Below are 19,112 nucleotides of genomic sequence, written 5' to 3' on the forward strand. Positions count from 1 at the left end.
TCCCACAGCAGGCGCTCAGAAAATGGCATCTTTCCTTCTTCTGCAAGTCAATGCCAGACTGTCTTTACCTTTACAACTTCATTCTCCCTCCTTGGTTCTTCTCCAAGACAACTCCTGCCTCCTGTGTCTTTGGAGAAGCGGTTCTCTCTACTTGCCTTTCATCTTTGCCCATGGAGTCCCCTATGTCCTTTAAGGGCCAAAGTCATGAAGTGTTCCTTGATCAGTTTTGTCAAATACTGTCAGTGGGATGCCAAGGTGGGGGAGGTGAGAGTGTGTTGCCACGGACATTGTTTAGAATCACCATCTTATAGTGATAATAAAAAGCATACAGGGATTCCCTGGTAGTCCAGTGGCTAAGACTCCTCACTCCCAGAGCAGGGAACCAGGGTTCTATCCCTTGTCTGAGAACTAGATCCCACATGGCACACTAAAAGATCCCTCATGCCGCAACTAAGACTTGGCACAGCCACGTAAGTAAATATATATATATATATATGCACGCACAGACTTTTTTGGGGGCCTCACCACACAACATGCAGGATCTTAGTTCCCCAAACAGGAGTCCGAACCAACACTCCATGCAGTGGCAGCACGGAGTCCTAAGCACTGGACTACCAGGGAATCCCCTATGCTCAGTTATTTTATGCATTTATTTATTTATCAAGCACCCACACTGTGCCTCCCATGTGCCAGGCGCCATTTTAAGTGCTGTACATTTATGAAGTCTTTTTAATAAAAAGCTGAGGGAAAAGGGGGAAAGGGAGTGTGAGGTGGGGTTGAGGCCCCAGAGAGGACCCTAGGAGGGTGAAGGGAAATGTGAAGGGGCTGCCAAGATAAGAACCTAGAAATGAGAGAAGCTGGGTAGGAGGTCCCAGCAAGGTGAGCTGGGGCACAGTAACAGGTAGCAAAGAAAGCTCACTCCTCCACCAGGCAGGGCATGGCACCTGCTAAAGACTGATGCTACTGAGCATCAGCCACTAAGTGTTTTTCCCTTAAAAATCAAGTTGAGAATCCCTAGAGGTACACATACCACATTTTGAAAAATGTTGAGTCAATTCATCTCCAAAAAATATAAAAAGCTTTTGGGTAACATTTTAGGAATTTTTGAGAATTTTATGTTCCCACTACTAGTTCATAAATAAAATATAAAACTTAAAAAATGCATATGCACTTATAATTGCTGAATGAAAATACCAAGTGTAGAACTGCTTTATCACATAAAGCAGTGATATGCCAGCTCCTCATATTTCTTCCACACTTGACTTTTCAAAAACAAATTTTCTGGAATGTTTTGTCTTCTACACTTTCCAGTTTTTGCAGATCAGGAGGCTAGTAAAAAGAAATAAGGAAATTTGATGAGTGTTATCACATTTGGAAATATCAGGATTCCTAAGAAAGAATATTCCATGCTTTGCTCTTAGGGATGTGGCAGCACTTTCATGTGGAAATCCATCCGTGGCAAGTTAAGATGGGTCTCACCTAAGTTCACAGGATATCCAGATACCAAAAGCAACAGTGATGCAAATATATTATAAAGGAATATAAAAATGATAAAAATGCAAGGCTTAGTAACCAAGAGCAATTCTTCATGTATTTCAACCAAAACAAACATCACTACATTGAATGGAGAGGCAGATATAAAAACCCATTTTCTACTGTTAAGTCAAACATTAAAGAGATTTTATAAAAATGAAAAATAATGCCATTCCTCTTTGCTCATTTTTTAAATTTGGGAATTGCCTTGATGGGAGGGAAGTTTGAGAATAGATACACATATATGTATGGCTGAGTCCCTTTGCTGTTCACCTGAAACTGTCACAACATTGTTTGTTAATTGGCTATGCCCCAATACAAAATAAAACACTTAAAAACATAAACTTGGGAATATATATCTTTTATTAACTATATTATGTCAACATTTAATAGGTTTATTATAAGTATTTAAAATAAGAATTAACATTTTTTCAGTTTTAATTTTTTTAATTATAATACAGCAAATATCAATATCTAAACCAATATAAAGATTTTTGAGATCTTCAATGATTTTTAAGAGTGTAAACAGGTTCTGAGAGTGAAAAGGGTAAGAACCACTATTCTAAATAGTTCTCCAAACTTGGGCTGGTCTCCTTTGACTATTCACAGGAAGATAGTACTTTAGGGCCAAAGTTGTAGTAGAATATGATTGCTTCCTAGTCAGGTTAGGCAGGGGAACATTGTGAGGAAGGTTCTTCAGAAATGAGAGTTAGCATTGTAAAAGTTCATTCTCACAGTAACAGGCAAGTCTAGTAGAGTAGGACCACGGAGCTTAAGGAAGGCAAGACAAAGACCTCTGGGGAGAGATAGGCTGCAAGTCTGCTTCAAGGGAAAATAAATAGCTGAAACCCCTTTTGATTAGGATTTTGTTTGCTCTTGATGTGTGTCCCTAATCCAGTGTTCTTGCCTGGAGAATCCCAGGGACAAGGGAGCCTGGTGGGCTGCCGTCTATGGGGTCGCAGAGAGTCGGACATGACTGAAGCGACTTAGCAGCAGCAGCAATCTGTTTACAGGAGTAACTTCTTTCCTGATCAAAAAAGACAAAAGGGATTTGCAGTTGGCTGTCACCATGGACCCACTATTTCTGCTCAAGGGGGCATAATAAAAACTGCTAGAACAATTCATTGTTGGAATGATACCACCATCAACTTTCAAAACTTGGTTCTAAGATGTGTGAACCCCTCTATTGTCTGTCTTCTTTTCAATCAACTAGAGAACAGAGTCATCCCCTTCAGTCGGAAGGTAAAAAGTATGCACTGGAGTTTTGTTTAGGCTTTGACTTTAATAAGGAGAAAAACCCATGAGAAACCATTTGACTCATTTCAGCCAATTGGTGTCCTGAAATATTCCATCTCACTGTGATGAAAAGGATCAAACTGTGATCTAACTCAAAAATGGATTGTTGTCCATAAGAAAAGGGAAAGAACAAGGACAAATTCTAGCCTCAGATGGGATTGTTTCTGAAAACAGGAGACTGGGCATCACTAATGAGGTCAAAGCAAGAACTGACTGGAATCACCCATTAGGCTCTTCAGTCCTTGATTTTTGATCATTGCAGGAAGCTTTCCTGATAGAACCATGGATACTGACCCAGGCCATCTTGGTCACAAATTACTACTTATCTTCCTCAAGACTTGTATGTGAGGAAAGTAAAGAATAATAGTATATACGTGAACCCTGGAGTCAGCCTGCCTAGATCTGATTCTGTATCTCAGGGCCTCAGTCTCCTTCTCTGTAAAATGAGAAGAGTGACAGTACTGACTTTTAAGATTCTTGTGAGGATTATCTAAGATAATGCCTATAAAGCACGAGACATGGCACACACTAAGTGCCTAATAAACAGAAGTTATTAGGGAGGGTCTTTGCTTCGCATTCCCATTTGTGAGCATTTTTCCCCCGTTATTTCTCAACAGCACCCCTTTCTTTCGGAGCTGCTGATCTCCGAGGCTTCTAGTTCCTTATATCCCTGAGTCATCATCGAGATGCTGGATTTCTGAAGTCGTCCCTTCTACTGCTTTCTAGGGCTCCCTCTCCTGACTGCTTAGCTCTCGCGGGGGCTCAGACCCACAGTCCGTGGCAGCAAGTCTCCGTCGGGCTTGGCCACCCGTCTTGGAGAAACGTCCTGAGTCCCCTTTGGAGACCAACCACCTGAGACCCATCGCACCCACAGAAGCTCGCCAGTCCAGAATCCCGAGAGAGGTCGAAGGCGGGGCCAGGCCTTGAGGTGAGAACGAGGCTGGGGGTGGGGCCGTGCTCGGAGGTGCGCGCGAGGCCACACCCCGAGGTGAGCGTGCCGGGGGCGGAGCCACACCGCGAGGTGGACGCGAGGCCGGGGGCGTGGCCGCGCCGAGGAACCGCCCGGACCGTTACGGATGAGCCGGCCGTCTCCCCGGGCTGCGCACGCAGCTGCCCCCGGGCGTGAGGCAGTGCAGGGGTTAAGGCTGCCGGCGCCACCTGGGCGCCGCTGAGGAGACCCACGAACCGGCGAATCGCGAGCGGGCGCGGTGAACAGGTGCCCGTGCGCGTCAGGCGCCGGCAAGGGGCGGGAAGAGGGGGCGCGGCCGGAAGCCCGGGGCGGGGCGCGGCGCGGCCGGCCCGGTGGAACTGGGGAGAGCTGAGGCAGGCAAGAAGGAGGTCGCCGGGCCGCGCGGTGCGCGATGTGGAGCCGCCGCCTCGGCGCCTGCAGCAGCCGCCGTCGCCGCCGCTGCTGCTGCTGGGGCTGCCGCCGAGCCGAGGGACATGGAGCGCGGCTGCAGAGAGCGGCCGCCGGCAGCAGCAGCGAGCGTCGCAGCGACAGCGGAGCGCAGCCCGCCCCGTGAGGCGCTGCCCGGCCGGCGGCGGCAGCGGGAGCAGCAGCAACAGGGTGGCTGAAAACCCGGCGGCGGCGGCGGCGGCTTTCCTCCCCGCAACCTCCCCTCCCGCTTCGCGTCCCCGCAGCCTTCCCTTCCTCAGCCTTCCCTTTGCCATCCCCCCTCCTCCTCCTCTTCCTCCACCCCCCCGGCGCGCGCCGAGCAGCTGAGCCCGGGGGCGGGGGGAGGGGGCGCGTGCTGCCGGCGCGGGGGAGGGGCGGGCCGGCGCGCGCCGCGCCCAGGGCTCGCGGAGACCCGAGGGGCGCGTGCCGCGGCGTGAGGCGAGGCGCGGGGCGCCGGGCGGCGCGGCGGGGCCCCTCCCCCCTGCAGCCTGGCGCGCGCCGGCCGGGCCGCACCGCTGCGGGCTCGGCGCGCGCGGGCCATGTCCGCCTTCTGCCTGGGCTTGGCCGGCCGCGCTTCAGCACCCGCCGAGCCGGACAGCGCCTGCTGCATGGAGCTGCCCGCCGCGGCCGCGGACGCAGTCGGAAATCCAGCCACCGCCACCGCCGCTGCCCTCATCTCCTTCCCCGCGGGCCGCGGGGAGTTGGAACTGGCGTTAGAGGAGGAGCTGGCGTTGCTGGCGGCTGGGGAACGGCCGTCCGAGCCCGGGGAGCATCCTCAGGCCGAGCCCGGGCCTCCAGCCGAGGCGGCCGGACTGCAGCCGCCGCCCGCCCAGGATCCCGAGCTGCTGTCAGTGATCCGGCAGAAGGAGAAGGATCTGGTCTTGGCGGCCCGACTGGGCAAGGCATTGCTCGAGAGGAATCAGGACATGAGCCGGCAGTACGAACAGATGCACAAGGAACTGACTGATAAGCTGGAGGTGAGGACGTCACTTCTGGGATAGGTGGGAAGCGGGAGTGGGGGGAGACCAGGTACCCGCCCGCCGGCCCTGGGTAGCTTCGGGAGCCAGGCACTCATCCACCTCACCCCACTCCTTGCTTATCTTGTCTTAACAGAAAACCACCTGGGAGGTGGGTAGCATGGAGGGTTTGGGGTTATCAGACGAGGGCATTCTTTGAACACACCTGGCTTTCCTACCCTGCTCACAGCAAATGGGTCCATGCACGGCCCCAAACGCTGTGGGCCGTTCTATATATGTACTGTACACAGCATCTAAAATAGAGCTTACAGTATGACTAATTTATACAGCACTGAGGTGATGTCTGCACACAGAGAAATTACAGAGTCGGGAACATTTAAAATATGCTCCAGGTTTTCAGAGAGGTAGTTAATCGCTAATCAGGGTGTTAGCCTAAAGCTTTTTAGCTTTGGAGTTAAGGGCTTCCACATGCCCTTGTCTTAACTTCCACACAGCTCAGAATGGTGGGATACGAGTGCTCCTAAAGGAGCTTTATATAGCCTTCAGATACTCACGGATTAGGAAATACGGTTCCACTGCAGAAATCAGGTGAGCCTGGGCTCAACATGTGACGGTTGTGATTTGATATGGACTTCAGTATATATATGTATTTAAACAGTACTTTTGTTTCTGTTCTGGGTCTCACACATGCATTTGGATGGCCAAATGCAACTTGTGAGAACCATATAACTTTAACCATTGTTATAAATGCCCCTTAAAATATCTATAAGATTTCTGCCAATTCTCTGGACCAAAGTCTTTTGCTTCTGTTTTCTTGCCCTTAACTAGAAAAGGGCCTTGAAACTGATACAAGTGGCCACCACTTCTAAAAAAATTTTGAGTCTTTTTTTCTTAAGTGAAGATGGGGAGATGCATCTGTGGCAGTGGCGATGAGCTTATCTTTTTCTGTCTATGCATTTAACATTGTCTCCCAGTTTGGTGGCAATGAGTTCTTTTTATTCTTGTTACAAGAGAATAGTACAGCCCTGAGTAAGGTTTGAAATTAACCATTGCCTGGTTCCATATCACCGCTACTGGTTTAATGGTCAGAGTGTAGATTCAGAAACTTTTCTCTAGTAAGTATGTCTGTAGTCCAACAATATATCAAAAATAAATAAGAGAGGAAAAAAAGGAAACCAGTGAGTGCCCTGTAGTTCAGTTGGCCTGTTAACTAGGTCTGCCAGTCGATGAACTCCTGAGATACCTCTCTGAAAAGTGGTTTGTGAAACCTATATGTAGATTGCCAAAAAGCAACCCAGTGAATTGAATTGTTTGATTTTCACTTGAAGTACACGTCTCAGACTAAAAGGGTGTCTTTTTTTGAAAAAGAGATTAGATTACAGACTCTAAATAGAAGTACTACTGCAGAGATGTATGCTTGTGATTTGAAATTCCTTCAGTGAGAGACTTGATTAAAGAGACAGCTGGCTTGAAAGGAACATCATATCAGTTGATTTGTTGAGTGATAGTTTTCAAGGGTAATCCTGAATGTGTAGTTAAACACATCCTGGGTTCCACTTGGAACCTTTATACATGTCTTCACCAAAGGAAAAAGATTTTCAAATTCTGTAACAAGAAAGGTTATACTGTAGAAGAATAAATTACATTTGACTTTTTGCTATTGACTTGATAGACAATATTAAAATAGTTTAAAATTCTTATTAAACTATTTTTAAAAATCTTCACTCCTCTCAGGTCAGCATATGAACTCAAGTGTTAGAGGTTTATTTTTAATTTCTGGATGTTGGTTACACAACAGTATGAATGGACTTAGGGCTACTGAACTAACAGTACACTTAGAAATGGATACGGTGATAAATTTTATGTTATGTATGCTATGATCTAAGGCACTAACTTACATTTATACACTTTTTTCTTCAGAGATTTAATCTTTATTTAGTTTTTTAAAAGTATGCTTTTGAAGTCCAGGATTCTCTTTTTCCCCCATTCCAGGTGAGAGTGAATTCTCTCTTAATGCAGAGGTAGTCTCTTGCCTAGGTTACATTTTCTTCCCTCTTCCCTAGGCCAATTCTAATGATTCTGGCACTACTTTTTTTTTTTTTTTTTAAGAGGCAAAACAAGTATGGTGGGACTTCCCTAGTGGCCCAGTAGTTAAGAATCTGCCAATGCAGGGATCTGGGTTTGATCCCTGGTTGGGGAAGTTCCACATACTGTTCAATATGGCCAAAAAAAAAAAAAAAAAGAATAAATGTTCTTGTTAAACTTTTTTGTTAAAAAAAGTAAGGTGAAAATGATTACATAATTGGGTAGTAGATTTAGTTAAGCAAATGCAGGAGTCCTTGTTTACATTCAGTGCTTGATCCACTTAAATAGTATTTTTTTTCTTTGTATCTTTCAAGAACCATATCCTGGACTTAGGAGAATAATACGCTTTTTTGGTTCGTGGCAGAAGTCCATTTCTGTAACAACCAATTTTAGGTGAGCTAGTGATACTAACTTCTTCAGAGTTTTAAATAAGCTGTTTTTAGAATGGTTTTAGATTTACAGAAAAATTGGAAAGATGGGACAGAGTTTCCATATGCCCTGCCCCCAGTACTTGCCATAATTAGTAAACCAATACTAATACAGTATTATTAGCTATGAGGCTTTCTTGGTAGCTCAGATGGTGAAGACTGTGCCTGCAATGCAGGAAACCCGGGTTCCATCCCTGGGTTGGGAAGATCCCCGGAGAAGGGAATGGCTACCCAGCCCAGTATTCTTACCTGGAGAATTCCATGGACACAGGAGCCTGGCAGGCTACAGTCCCTGGGCTTGCAAAGAGTCTAACACGACTGAGCGACTAACACTTTAACTTTTTCATTTAGTTTAATTAGATTTCTTTGGGCTTCTCTTGTGGCTCAGCTGGTAAACAATCTGCCTGCAATGTGGGAGACCTGGGTTCGATCCCTGGGTTGGGAAGATCCCCTGGAGAAGGGAAAGGCTACCCACTCCAGTATTCTTGGCCTAGAGAATTCCATGGACTGTATAGTTCACGGGGTCGCAAAGAGTCAGACACGACTTATTAGCAAATAGATTTCTTTAGCCTTTGCCAAATGTCTTGTTCTGTTTCATGATACCCTTACATTTAGTTTCTGTATCTTCTTAGTCTCTTTTTTCCTGTATCAATTTCTTAGACTTCTCTTGTTTTTGATGACCTTGACAGTTTTGACATGAACTTTTTTCTTTTTCTTATTGAGGTGTAATTGACATATAGCATTATATTAGTTTCAGGTGTAGATATTACCTTTTAAAGTACAGTGTAACCCCAAGAAACAGGGAATAGCATGGACAGAGCCTGACCGCTACACTTTCTGATATTCTTCCTAGAGTTTACTGGTTAATTTAGCACTTCACTGAAAATGTAATTCTGGGAGAAACCTTTCTTTTCTCAGAATAGACAGAAGGCTAAGTTCTGTATGTTCATTAATAGGAAAGTCTTGACTTTTTTCCCCAGAGTGTTGGGAAACCTGAATTAGGAAGAAATGTAAGGACAGAATAGATTAATCAGCATCACTTGTCCTCAACCCTGCCTCACTCCCTGCACGTGGATTAGATTGTTTTAGTCGCTTAGTTGGGCTGTTCACTAACAGCTGTTTGCGGAATATTTTTAAGTCTCTCTGTTCTTTTAGAACACAAGCCTAATTTATCTGGCCTCTCAGTAATACTGTGATTACTGAGTTCTTGCTGTTGCCTTCTGCTCAGTCTTTTCCATTTTGGAAAAACTCAATAAAACCAAGTATCACAATTTTAGAATTGTAATTACCATTTACTTCTGCATCTCATCTTTCTGAAGTTTGTGTAGTGACTAAAACATCCTCATTTTTGGAAGTTTAGCAAAATGAGGGAAGCATAGAACAGAAAATTTTCATGCTGAGAAGTACAAGTCCCTCTCTTGAGAGAAAAATCTTTTTTTAGGCACATCTCAGATGTGAAATAATGAGACTGATTTTCTCGTATAACTATACACTGCCCCTTAAGGCTTTCCAAAAGAGGCATCCTAAAAAACATTTGAAAGGTGAGAACTTAGATGGAATAAGAGTGTAGAGTCACAAGGTGAAAAGATGTCTGAGTACGCTGAAGGAGAAGATGCAATTGCCTGTCGTAGCCTGTTGAAACAATCTCAGTGCTTGATAGTCAGCCTTTAGTGCATCAGAATTTCCAGTAGAACCTAAATAGATGAATGGGTAGATAAACAGATAGATGCCTTCCTAGGCCTCATCCCATTCTTTACTGAATCACAGTCTGGAATTAGTGTTTAGGTGGATATATTTTGAACAGTTATATCAGAGATTTTCTGACAGAAAAAGTTGAGGACCATTGCTTTACTTCTCATATGCATCTCATATACTCTGAGGTATTTACTTGGTTTTTTGGTACTTGCTATGCTTTTTTTATTGTTTATTTTTTAAAATCTATTTATTTATTTGGCTGCATCGGGCCTTAGTTGCAGCAGGTGGGATCTTTTGTTGTGTTGCGTGGACTCTAGTTGTGGCCCGTGGGCTCTCTGGTTGTGGGATGGGTCAGTCAGTGTGTCACGGAGGCTTAGTTGCTCTGTTCCAAGGCATGCGGGATCTTAGTTCTGGATCAGGAATCGAACCCACATCAGCCTGTATTGCAAGGTGGATTCTTAACCACTGGACGACCAGTGAAGTCCTCATACTGCTTTTTAAATAGGAGAACATACTTGCCTCTGAAAAGAGGCATTCATATTTATCTTACGGAAACAAAAAGATGTTCTTATTTCCTTCAATCCAAAAAGAGTTCTTTTCTGTTGTTGCTCCTTCAAACCATCTGTACTTTTCCTGTATACCATTTGTCACACTGTACAACATAATACTTTTATCAACCTCTCACTAGAGTGGAAACTCCATAAAGGAAAAGATCAAGTCTCTTTTGCTCAACATTACTTCAATGACTAACCTATAACAGTCAGTCAGGAATGAATGAATCAGAAATAAACATGCAAGGATCGTAGGCCATGATTTAATAAAAGTAGGCCTGAACTTGCCTTAATGATTCTGAAATGCAATGCTATATATAGCAGCAAATATTCATTGAGTTGTTATGTAGAGCATTAAACAGTCAAGTAAGGGAGACCCCAATCCCAGCTGTCCCATTTGCTAGAACAGACCTTAAGCTGGTTGCAGAATCTCTTCTGTTGCTTCATTTTAAGAAGAGGTGGTTGATCTGGAGGATCTCTGAAGTCCTTTCTGTCTCTGAAAATTCTAAGTGCCTGGTGTTATACCAGACATAACAGATGACAGCAAAAGAAGCTTTCTCAAGGGCTTGTTTTAAGTTGCTTAAATGTATATTTCACTGATTAATAGATGACTTACTAAATTTCAGGTGAGTTCCTAAGTCTAGAACCCCCATGTCCAAGGACAGGAATAAACATAATAACATTAAGTATTTCAGTAGGAATGGCGTTCTCTTTGTGAAGTTAGCCTTCCCTACTCTGGCAGAAAGGGATATTTTTGCAGCTGTGAAATGGGCAACTTGTCCTACATGGCAGAGTGTTTTGTTGTGCTGACTGACTAGGAAAAAGAAAAGTTAGAAGAGTGTGAAAAGAGAAGAAAAATTAATGACTCTGGAATTTTTTAACAGTTTAAAAATCCTCTTCATTTTCACCCAGCACTTAGAACAAGAGAAACACGAACTAAGAAGACGATTTGAGAACCGAGAAGGCGAGTGGGAAGGGCGTGTGTCTGAGCTGGAGAGTGATGTGAAGCAGCTTCAGGATGAGTTGGAGAGGCAGCAGGTTCATCTACGGGAAGCAGATCGAGAGAAAACACGGGCCGTCCAGGAGTTATCAGAACAGAACCAAAGGTTATTGGACCAACTCAGCAGGGTGAGTCACGAGTTAAGAACTTATGGTATTAGAAAAAAAGAATTTATGGTATAAAATACTAAAAGTTGAAACAGAGCTTCTGTTTAATGTCATCATATATATGGTAAGAGTAGTTCTCATTTTTGTTGCCTTTGGTATTGATACCAGTAAATCAGGTATTTTTCACCTCTTAAGAATTTCGACTGGGATGAACTAGGTGCCAGGAGCAAAGACCCTTGCTTGTCACCAACCAACTGTGAGCTTTTGGCAATCATTTAACTTGGGAGTCTTCTCATTTTTAAAATCTAAGAGTTTGCTTAATGATTTGATGTTCCTTATAGCTCTACAAGTCTGTGATTCTTTTACCTAGAGAAAGTCTGTCACTGGTAAAATTACGTTAATGCATTTAGTTCAGATATTAAATGGTGCCATCTTTTTAAAAAAAATAAATTTACCGTTTTTCTTTTCTTTTTTTAAAAATTAATTAATTAATTTATGTTTGGCTTCCCTGGGTCTTGGTTGCTGTGCTTGGACGTCCTTGGTTTCAGCGAGCAGGGGCTACGCTCCAGCTGCAGTGTGCAGGGTTCTCTTGTGGAGCGCGGGCTCTAGGTGCACAGGCTCCAGTAGTTGCGACCCATGGGCTCAGGAGTCATGACATTGGGGCTTAGTTGCTCCATGGCATGTGTGATCTTCTGGACCAGGGATTGAACCCGTGTACTCTGAATTGGCAGGTGGATTCTTAACCACCGAAGCACCAGGGAGGTCCAAATGGTGCCGTCTTTAAACTGAAAAGCTTAGGGAAAATTTCTAGAGCAAATGATTTTCAGTGTGAATGTACATTTCTTATTATTTAAATATGAAAAGAGGTATGTGTAGCCGTATATATAAAATGTGTTCTCTTTATTTCTACATTAAGTAGAAGTTCTTTATTTGTACCTTTATAGTGTGGTGTCATAGAAGTATTGATTAACCAAAGTCAAGAGAATGCAAAGAAGGAGTATGAGAGCTGAGTAGGTGGAAATCTAACTTAAATACGAGCACACCTTTTAACAAATGCAGGAATGTTGTTAATGCCCTGGTCTCTAAAGCCACTTACTTTTGAAAATTAAGAGCTGGATTTACTTTTGTACCTCGTGCCTTCTTATGTATTGAAAATAAAACAAGTTCAGTTACTCGTTTTAGAGGAAAAAAGAACTTCTACTCTGATCACACCCCTAAGCACAGATGCCCTTAGGAGAGCACTGCCCTTGTCTGCATGCTTAGTGTTTGGTGCTTAGGTCTCTGGGAAAGGCTCAGCTAGAGCAGCACGTGAAGTTATTTCACTAGGTTGTGTCTTAGTTGCTTCTCATGGGGACCTTGTGCTGTGCTTAGTCGCTCAGTCGTGTCCAGCTCTTCGAAACCCCGTGGACTGTAGTCCACCTGGCTCCTCTGTCCATGGGGATTCTCCAGACAAGAATACTGGAAGGTTGCCATGCCCTCCTCCAGGGGCATGGGGACCCTGAGACTGGTCTAAACCTCGTGCCTCACCAGGAAGTACAAAGTAAATGCTACCACTAGAGAAAGGGAGAGGAAGGAGGAGAGGATGGAACCAAGGGCGCCGGGGGCCAGAGAGGGCAGGGGAGAGACCGAAGGGGAGATGCCAAAAGCTTGGGAAAGAGCTAGTCACAGGAGCTCTCAGAATGTATGTAAAGATGAGAATTCAGGTGGTGGTGGAGCTGCCTGCAGGTTTCTCGCTAGGGAATCAGACTGCCATTTGATTGGCTGGAACGGAGGGGCTGGACAGTTCTTCCGGAAGTCATTACAGGGCCAGCTCAGGAGCCTTTCAGAGTCCGTTCTAAAACCTTTTTCAGCAACTGGGAAGGGAATCTCTATCCTTTTGAGATTATATAGCTTTTTGAGACTTCATCTATCATTCATGAGAAAATTTTTTAAATTATTGATTTATGGCTGTGCTGAGTCTTCATTGCTGCATGGGCTTTCTCTAGTTGTGGCGAGCAGGGGCTACTCTCCAGTTGCAGTGCTCGGGCTTCTCATTGCAGTGGCTTGTCTTGTTGCGGGGCATGGGCTCTAGGGCGTGCAGACTGTAGTTGTTATGGCGTGAGGACTTGGTTGCTCTGCAGCATGTGTGATCTTAGTTCTTGGGCCAGGAATTGAACCAGTGTTCCCAGCATTGGCCAGGACCCCTGGACAACCAGGGAAGTCCTTTCATTAAAGATTGACCAGGTCAGCCTGGCCAGATTGATTGATTTGTTCAAAAACATTTAATACTTATTCTGAATTAATGTTTCTTACGGAGACTTACGAAAGGAATACAACAAACCAGAACAATTTTAGAGGAAATTATTTATTGGGAGCTGAGTTCATGTTACAAAGTGACATGAACAGAAGCCGCCTCAACTCTGCTTTTTGATCTGGTGAAAGATAGGTGGTGGGAGAAAGCAAGTTTTAACATAACATAGGGAGAGCCCTCAATTTAGAATTCAGACACGTGTTGAATCTTGACTCTGCTTCTTTACTGGGTGACCTTGTTTATGACTCCCTCTCCTTATCTTTGAAATGGGGGTAAAAAGTTGTACCTAATGCAAGTGCTGTTGAAATCGAAATGAAATAATGTGTTTATGTTAAGCAGAATATGAAGTTAAAGAATTTGTTTCAGTGCTGATGGTTATTTTACTAAGGTAGTATTTTTATAGTTGAGATTCCTGTGCCTGATTTTTCTGTAGACAATTCTGATAAGTGGTTCCCAGAAGAATATGGGAGGATAACATTTCCACTAGATCTAGATTCTTGTTATCTTCTCTGGCCTTGAATGTAGGCCCTTGATGAGTTTTGTGGCTTTTCTCCTTTCTCTCTTTAAGCAGGCCAAGCCCCTTGGGTTTCCATCAGCAGCCAGTTTAGATTGCATTTTATTATCATTTTATTAACTGAGTATTCAGAAACTAGAGGAGTGGAGTACTTGAAGTGAATTAAGATTCTCTTAGGACAAGTTAACAACCAGCAAAAGTAGTAGAAGGCCATGCTTTTCTTACAGAGTGAATAATGTGTTTTTATAAGCATGAAATGTATGATATCTAAAATGTGTTGATATTTCCGTGATGCTTTTGTCCAGAGTATTTTTTTATTGAAGTATAGTTGATTTATTTGTCCAAAGTATTTTTAAATGTATTTCCTTTGCTGCCATGGCCTCCATGGTTTTTGTTTTTTTTTTTTAATGTTTGTTTGTTGAGATAGGATTCATATACCATAATATTTGCTTTTTAACAGTGTACAGTTTCACCATCACCACTATCCAATTATAGAACATCTCATACCTCTCAAAGGAAGCCTGTGCCCATTAGCAGTCATTCCTCATTCCTAACCCCCATCCCACACACTGACACCTGAAAACCATTAATCTACTTTTTATCTCGATGGGTTTGTCTGTTCTAGACATTTCATGTAAATAGAATCATACATATGTGACCTTCTGTGGCTGACTTCTTTCCCTTAGTATAATGTTTTCAAGGTACACCCACATTGTAGTGTATATCAAAACCTCATTTTTATGGCTGAAGAATATTCCATTGCATGGATACAACACATTTTGTTTATTGATTCATTAATAAATGGACATTTGGGTTGTTACCACTTTTTAGCTTTTATAAATAAGGCTGCCATAAACATTCATATTCAGGTGTTTGTATTTCAGCTCTAAAATAGAATGCTATAATATATATCTCATAAGCTTTCGGATCCACGTTATGATGATGGAAGGGATGGGAATTGTCCTAATTTTATAGCTGAGAAAAACTGGAGGGACCAAAAGATATGTGGCTTACTTAAGGCTCTTCCAGTACAAGACTGATGAGGGTTCCTTTGCCTCAGTTTCAAATGTCTAAGGTAGCAATCAAGGTCACAGGCTTTGGAGCCCAGACAGCCCTGGGACCAGACACCAACTATGTTATGTACTAGCTGGGTGAGTATGGGAAAGTTTTCCTACTTTTTAAAATCTTACTTTCATTCTCTGTATAATGGAAACAATAGTATTATTACTATTATCTGATGTTGTTATGAGGATGGAATGAGGTAATGTATGTAAACTCTAACTATGATGTCTAGCATATAGCGAGTGCTCAATAAATGGTAACCATCATATCCTCATCATGAAGATGAGATTTCTGCATCTAGTCCAATGTTGATTCTCTAATTTGAGAGGATGGAAGAATCTGAAGTGTCCCCAGCACTTATCAGCATGTTAAAACTGTTTTGTCTAGTAGTCAAATCTCTTTTCAAAAATATTTGTGTAAAATTGACCCTCCTGGGAGTTGAGTTAGGTTTATCCTGTAGCACTTAGTATTGACATTGCTGCATATATCCTGAGGATACCTTTGTTGTTGTTCAGTCACTAAGTCATGTCTGATTCTTTGTGACCCTTTCATGGACTGTAGTCCACCAGGCTCCTCTGTCATGGGATTTCCCATGACAAGAATGGGAAGAATTCTGGAGTGGGTTGCCATTCCTTCTCCAGGGGATCTTCCCAATCCAGAGATTGAACCTGTCTCCTGCATTGCAGGTGGATTCTTTACCACTGAGCCACCTGGGAAGCCTTTGTTTCTTCTTTGTAGAAATGTCTAGTTAGGTCTGCTCCCCATTTTTCAGTTGGGTTGTTTTTTTGTCGTTGAGTTGTATAAGCTATTTGTATATTTTGGAAATTAAGCCCCTGTTGGTCACATCATTTGCAAATATTTTTCCCCATTCTGTAGGCTGTCTTTTCATTTTGTTTATGGTATGTTTCCATTGCTGTGCAAGTTTGTTTGTTTTTATTTCTGTTGCCTTGGGAGACTGACCTAAGAAAACATTGGTACAATTTATGTGAGAGAATGTTTTGCCTATGATCTCTTATAGGAGTTTTATGATGTCATGTCTTATGTTTAGGTCTTTATTTTTGTGTATGTTGAGAGGATATGTTGTAACTTCAGTGATTTACCAGCAAGTGGCCAGCTTTCCCAACACCACTTGCTGAAGAGACTGTTTTTTTCCATTCTATATTCTTGACTTGTTTGTCGAAGATTAATTGACCGTAGGTACGTGGGTTTATTTCTGGGCTGTACCACATCTTCTTTATCCATTCATCTGTTGATGGATATTTAAGCTGCTTCCATGTCTTGGCTATTGTGAATAAGGCTGCTGTGAACATAGAGGTGTGTTATCCTTTTGAATTAAACAGTTTTGTCCGGATATATGTCCAGGACTGAGATTGGTAATTCTAGTTTTAGGGAACTTCCACAGTGTTTTCCTTAGCAGCTGCACCAGTTTACATTCCCACCAGTGGTGTCGAAGGTTCCCTTTTCTCCACACCTTCTCCAGCCTAAGAATGAATGGAAAGCAGGCTGATGTGACCATGGTGCCATTGGCTTAGGAAGATGAGGTCAAAGGGGAGTAGTCAGTGGCCAGATGATGTAGGCCCTTTCCTGCCATGATACAGATTTGGGGTTTTATTCAATGTGCTGCGAAGCCAGTGATCTGCTTTTGGCAGAGGAGCATCAAGACCTGATCGATAACTGTTTTAAAAGTTTACTCTAGCTACCATGGGAGAATGGATTATAGGGGCCAGCAGTGGAAGCCTAGAGGTCAGGGAAGAAGCCACTCTCCAGTGGAGAGTTGATGGTCACTTTGGTTATAGAGGTGATGAGAAGGGTTAGATGGGGTGTATGTTTTGAAGGTAGAACCAACCAAGAGTTTTGAATGGAATGGATGGATGTGAGAAAGGGAGTTAAGAAAAGAATCATAAAAAATTACTCCTGGATTTTCATCTTGGGCTCCCTAGGGAATGGTGGCATCATTAACTTGAGAGACCAAAGGCTAGAGGAGAGGTTGGAATATAAAATCGAATAATTACTGTTGGATGAAGTTTGAGCTACCCTTAATATCCATGTTGGTTTCATATAAGTAGAACAGTGAGAATTCTGTTGTATTGAGGTGAAATATTGCGTTAAATTTCCCACAGTCATCTGAGCACTCTCAGGGCCTGAGGCTCTGTTTTATAGTGCCTTCTGTTGATTGTTCCCAAGAATTTATTCAGAGTGACTGAAGCTGTATTCAGATGAGTTCTCATTACGTCTAGCCCTGACTTCTACCCTCCATGACCCCCCTCTTCTCGTTTGTCCCCCACACTCTCAGCCGCTAGGAGAACTGCTCTTCTGAGTTGGTGTCTGTGGAATGACGTGAGTAGGAGGAAGTTGGTGCAAACAGGTGCTTTGTCTGTCTGCTGCCTGTTCTAAGCTGTATTCCTCAGTCTGCCTCTAATGTCTTATCCACACACAAAGAAGGTAGGATGCACAGTAGCTGGAGCTAATCTTCCTGAAAAGACTAATTTTCCCCTGAAGAGCAAACAGATCCCTGTTCTTTAAACAGCTCATTTGGGATTAGCAGCTCTGCATCCGTGTATTTTTTGAAGCAAATTTCTCCCAGGTTTCTTTCTCAGGGTTAAAGGCTTTAAAATCGTGACTGTTGTGGCTCTGCCTGGTGACACACAACCATCCTTGTTTCTAGAACACTTTACAGTGAGCAACAGCTGCTCATCAAAAGTAGTTTTAATTATTGACTGGGCTTTTGGGAGCAGGGGCCTGTATTTTACTTGTCTTCTCCTTAAAGTCTGTTTCATTTACCGGTTTTGTGTTGTAGAAAAAAAGACATGGCAGTTTTTAGTCAGCTTATCCTTGAAAGAAGTTTGGAAGACAAGATTATTTTCCAACCAGACAACAGTAAATTCAGACTTCCAAAAGGACACATATGGGACCTTCTGAGATCTCATTACCACTCTGTGATGAAACGGATAGCAGTTATTCTTTGTTTGACAGATAAGAAACTGATCATCAGAAAGTCAGTGAATTGCTGAAGGCTTTAAAGTGGTTATGGATTAACTAGTGATGTTAAGATTGGTTTTTGTACCTTTTCTAGGAGAGGTGGTCAATCAGAAACAAAAACCTCCTCACGTGTATTTCCATCTCGCTGGCTTGTTTTGTTGTTGTTGATATTTGCTGCATGTTGTTTTGGATGCCCCTTAACTTCAGAGTCACTGAGTAAAATGCATCCAGAGGTTTAGGGTCCACTTTCAGCAGCTTGTATTTGTTTTATCAAGGAGGTACTATGAAGATTGAGAAGGATTTGTTAAGAGGCTCACTTCAGCTAGAAGAGAAAAGGGGCTTTTGCCTATAGGAGCTCTCTGTGAAGACAGCATTTTCAGCTTTTTCCAGATTGGTACTGTTGCTAATTAGTAGGTTAAACACATTAAGGTGATAATTGCTTGTTCGTTCAGCATATGGGTGTTTTTATGGGTAGATTTGTATCTTGATTATTTGAGACTGATCTTAATTATTTATCCAGAGAGAACCGTGCCTGATTCAGGAATCTTAGGTTGGTTCTGTTAGTTACAACTATATCGTGTTTTGATTCTCTTTTTCAAAAGAGGAGAGCCAGAGGTTCTGACACGTTAAGTCTAAGTTTGGGGGGTTGCCAGGCCCAAGATTTAGATGAATCACTGTGGGAGTAGGTTTTCTTAATGCTGCTAGATTTGACTTAGTACATTGGTAGTCAGGTTTGTTTTTTTTTTTAACCTGGGTTCCCTTAGTCTCTGTAGACAGATTAGTGTGCTGTGTTGGAGTGATGGAAACAGAATTAAATGAGCTGCCCCTGCCTGATGTGAGGTGAGGCCTCTAAGTTTTATACCTGGCAAATGATTGCAAGTGATAGTAAGGTTGGCCTTTACTGGCAGAGAAAACAAAAAATGGCCACAAACTATGCACTCTGTTGTTACCTATGCTGGCTGGCCCGCAGGTCTGGTCCCTAAATACTGTTGCCTTGAAAAATAATGTATCTGTATTCAGTGAGTAAACATAATCATTAATATAATAATCGTAATCATAATCATCAGCAGAAAAGCTGATAATGTTTTAACTGTGACAGCGTCTTCTCCATTGTTCTTCATTGGTGTCCAGGACAGTGATCCAGTATTCTCATATAATTTTTAGAACTGAAAAAGAACTTCCAGCCTAGCTGGACTAGA

The 19,112-nt window shown here is 43.0% G+C and overlaps 1 protein-coding gene across 3 annotated transcripts in view; it reads left to right on the forward strand.

Annotated features, from left to right (window-relative positions):
* Positions 1-4,139: 4,139 nt before the first annotated feature.
* The window catches only part of BICDL1 (BICD family like cargo adaptor 1), an 80,729-nt gene continuing 65,756 nt past the window's right edge, over positions 4,140-19,112 (forward strand). For all 3 annotated transcript variants that reach the window (XR_009490961.1, XM_024977771.2, XM_024977774.2), the window contains exons 1-2: positions 4,140-5,202; positions 10,874-11,089. Coding sequence is in view for 2 of the 3 variants with exons in the window: in XM_024977771.2 (XP_024833539.1) it covers positions 4,765-5,202; positions 10,874-11,089 (654 nt within the window). In the remaining variant the exon portion in view is untranslated. The remainder of the gene's footprint in view (positions 5,203-10,873; positions 11,090-19,112) is intronic.

The sequence above is a fragment of the Bos taurus genome, chromosome 17, assembly GCF_002263795.3.
Source record: "Bos taurus isolate L1 Dominette 01449 registration number 42190680 breed Hereford chromosome 17, ARS-UCD2.0, whole genome shotgun sequence".
Taxonomy (NCBI): domain Eukaryota; kingdom Metazoa; phylum Chordata; class Mammalia; order Artiodactyla; family Bovidae; genus Bos; species Bos taurus.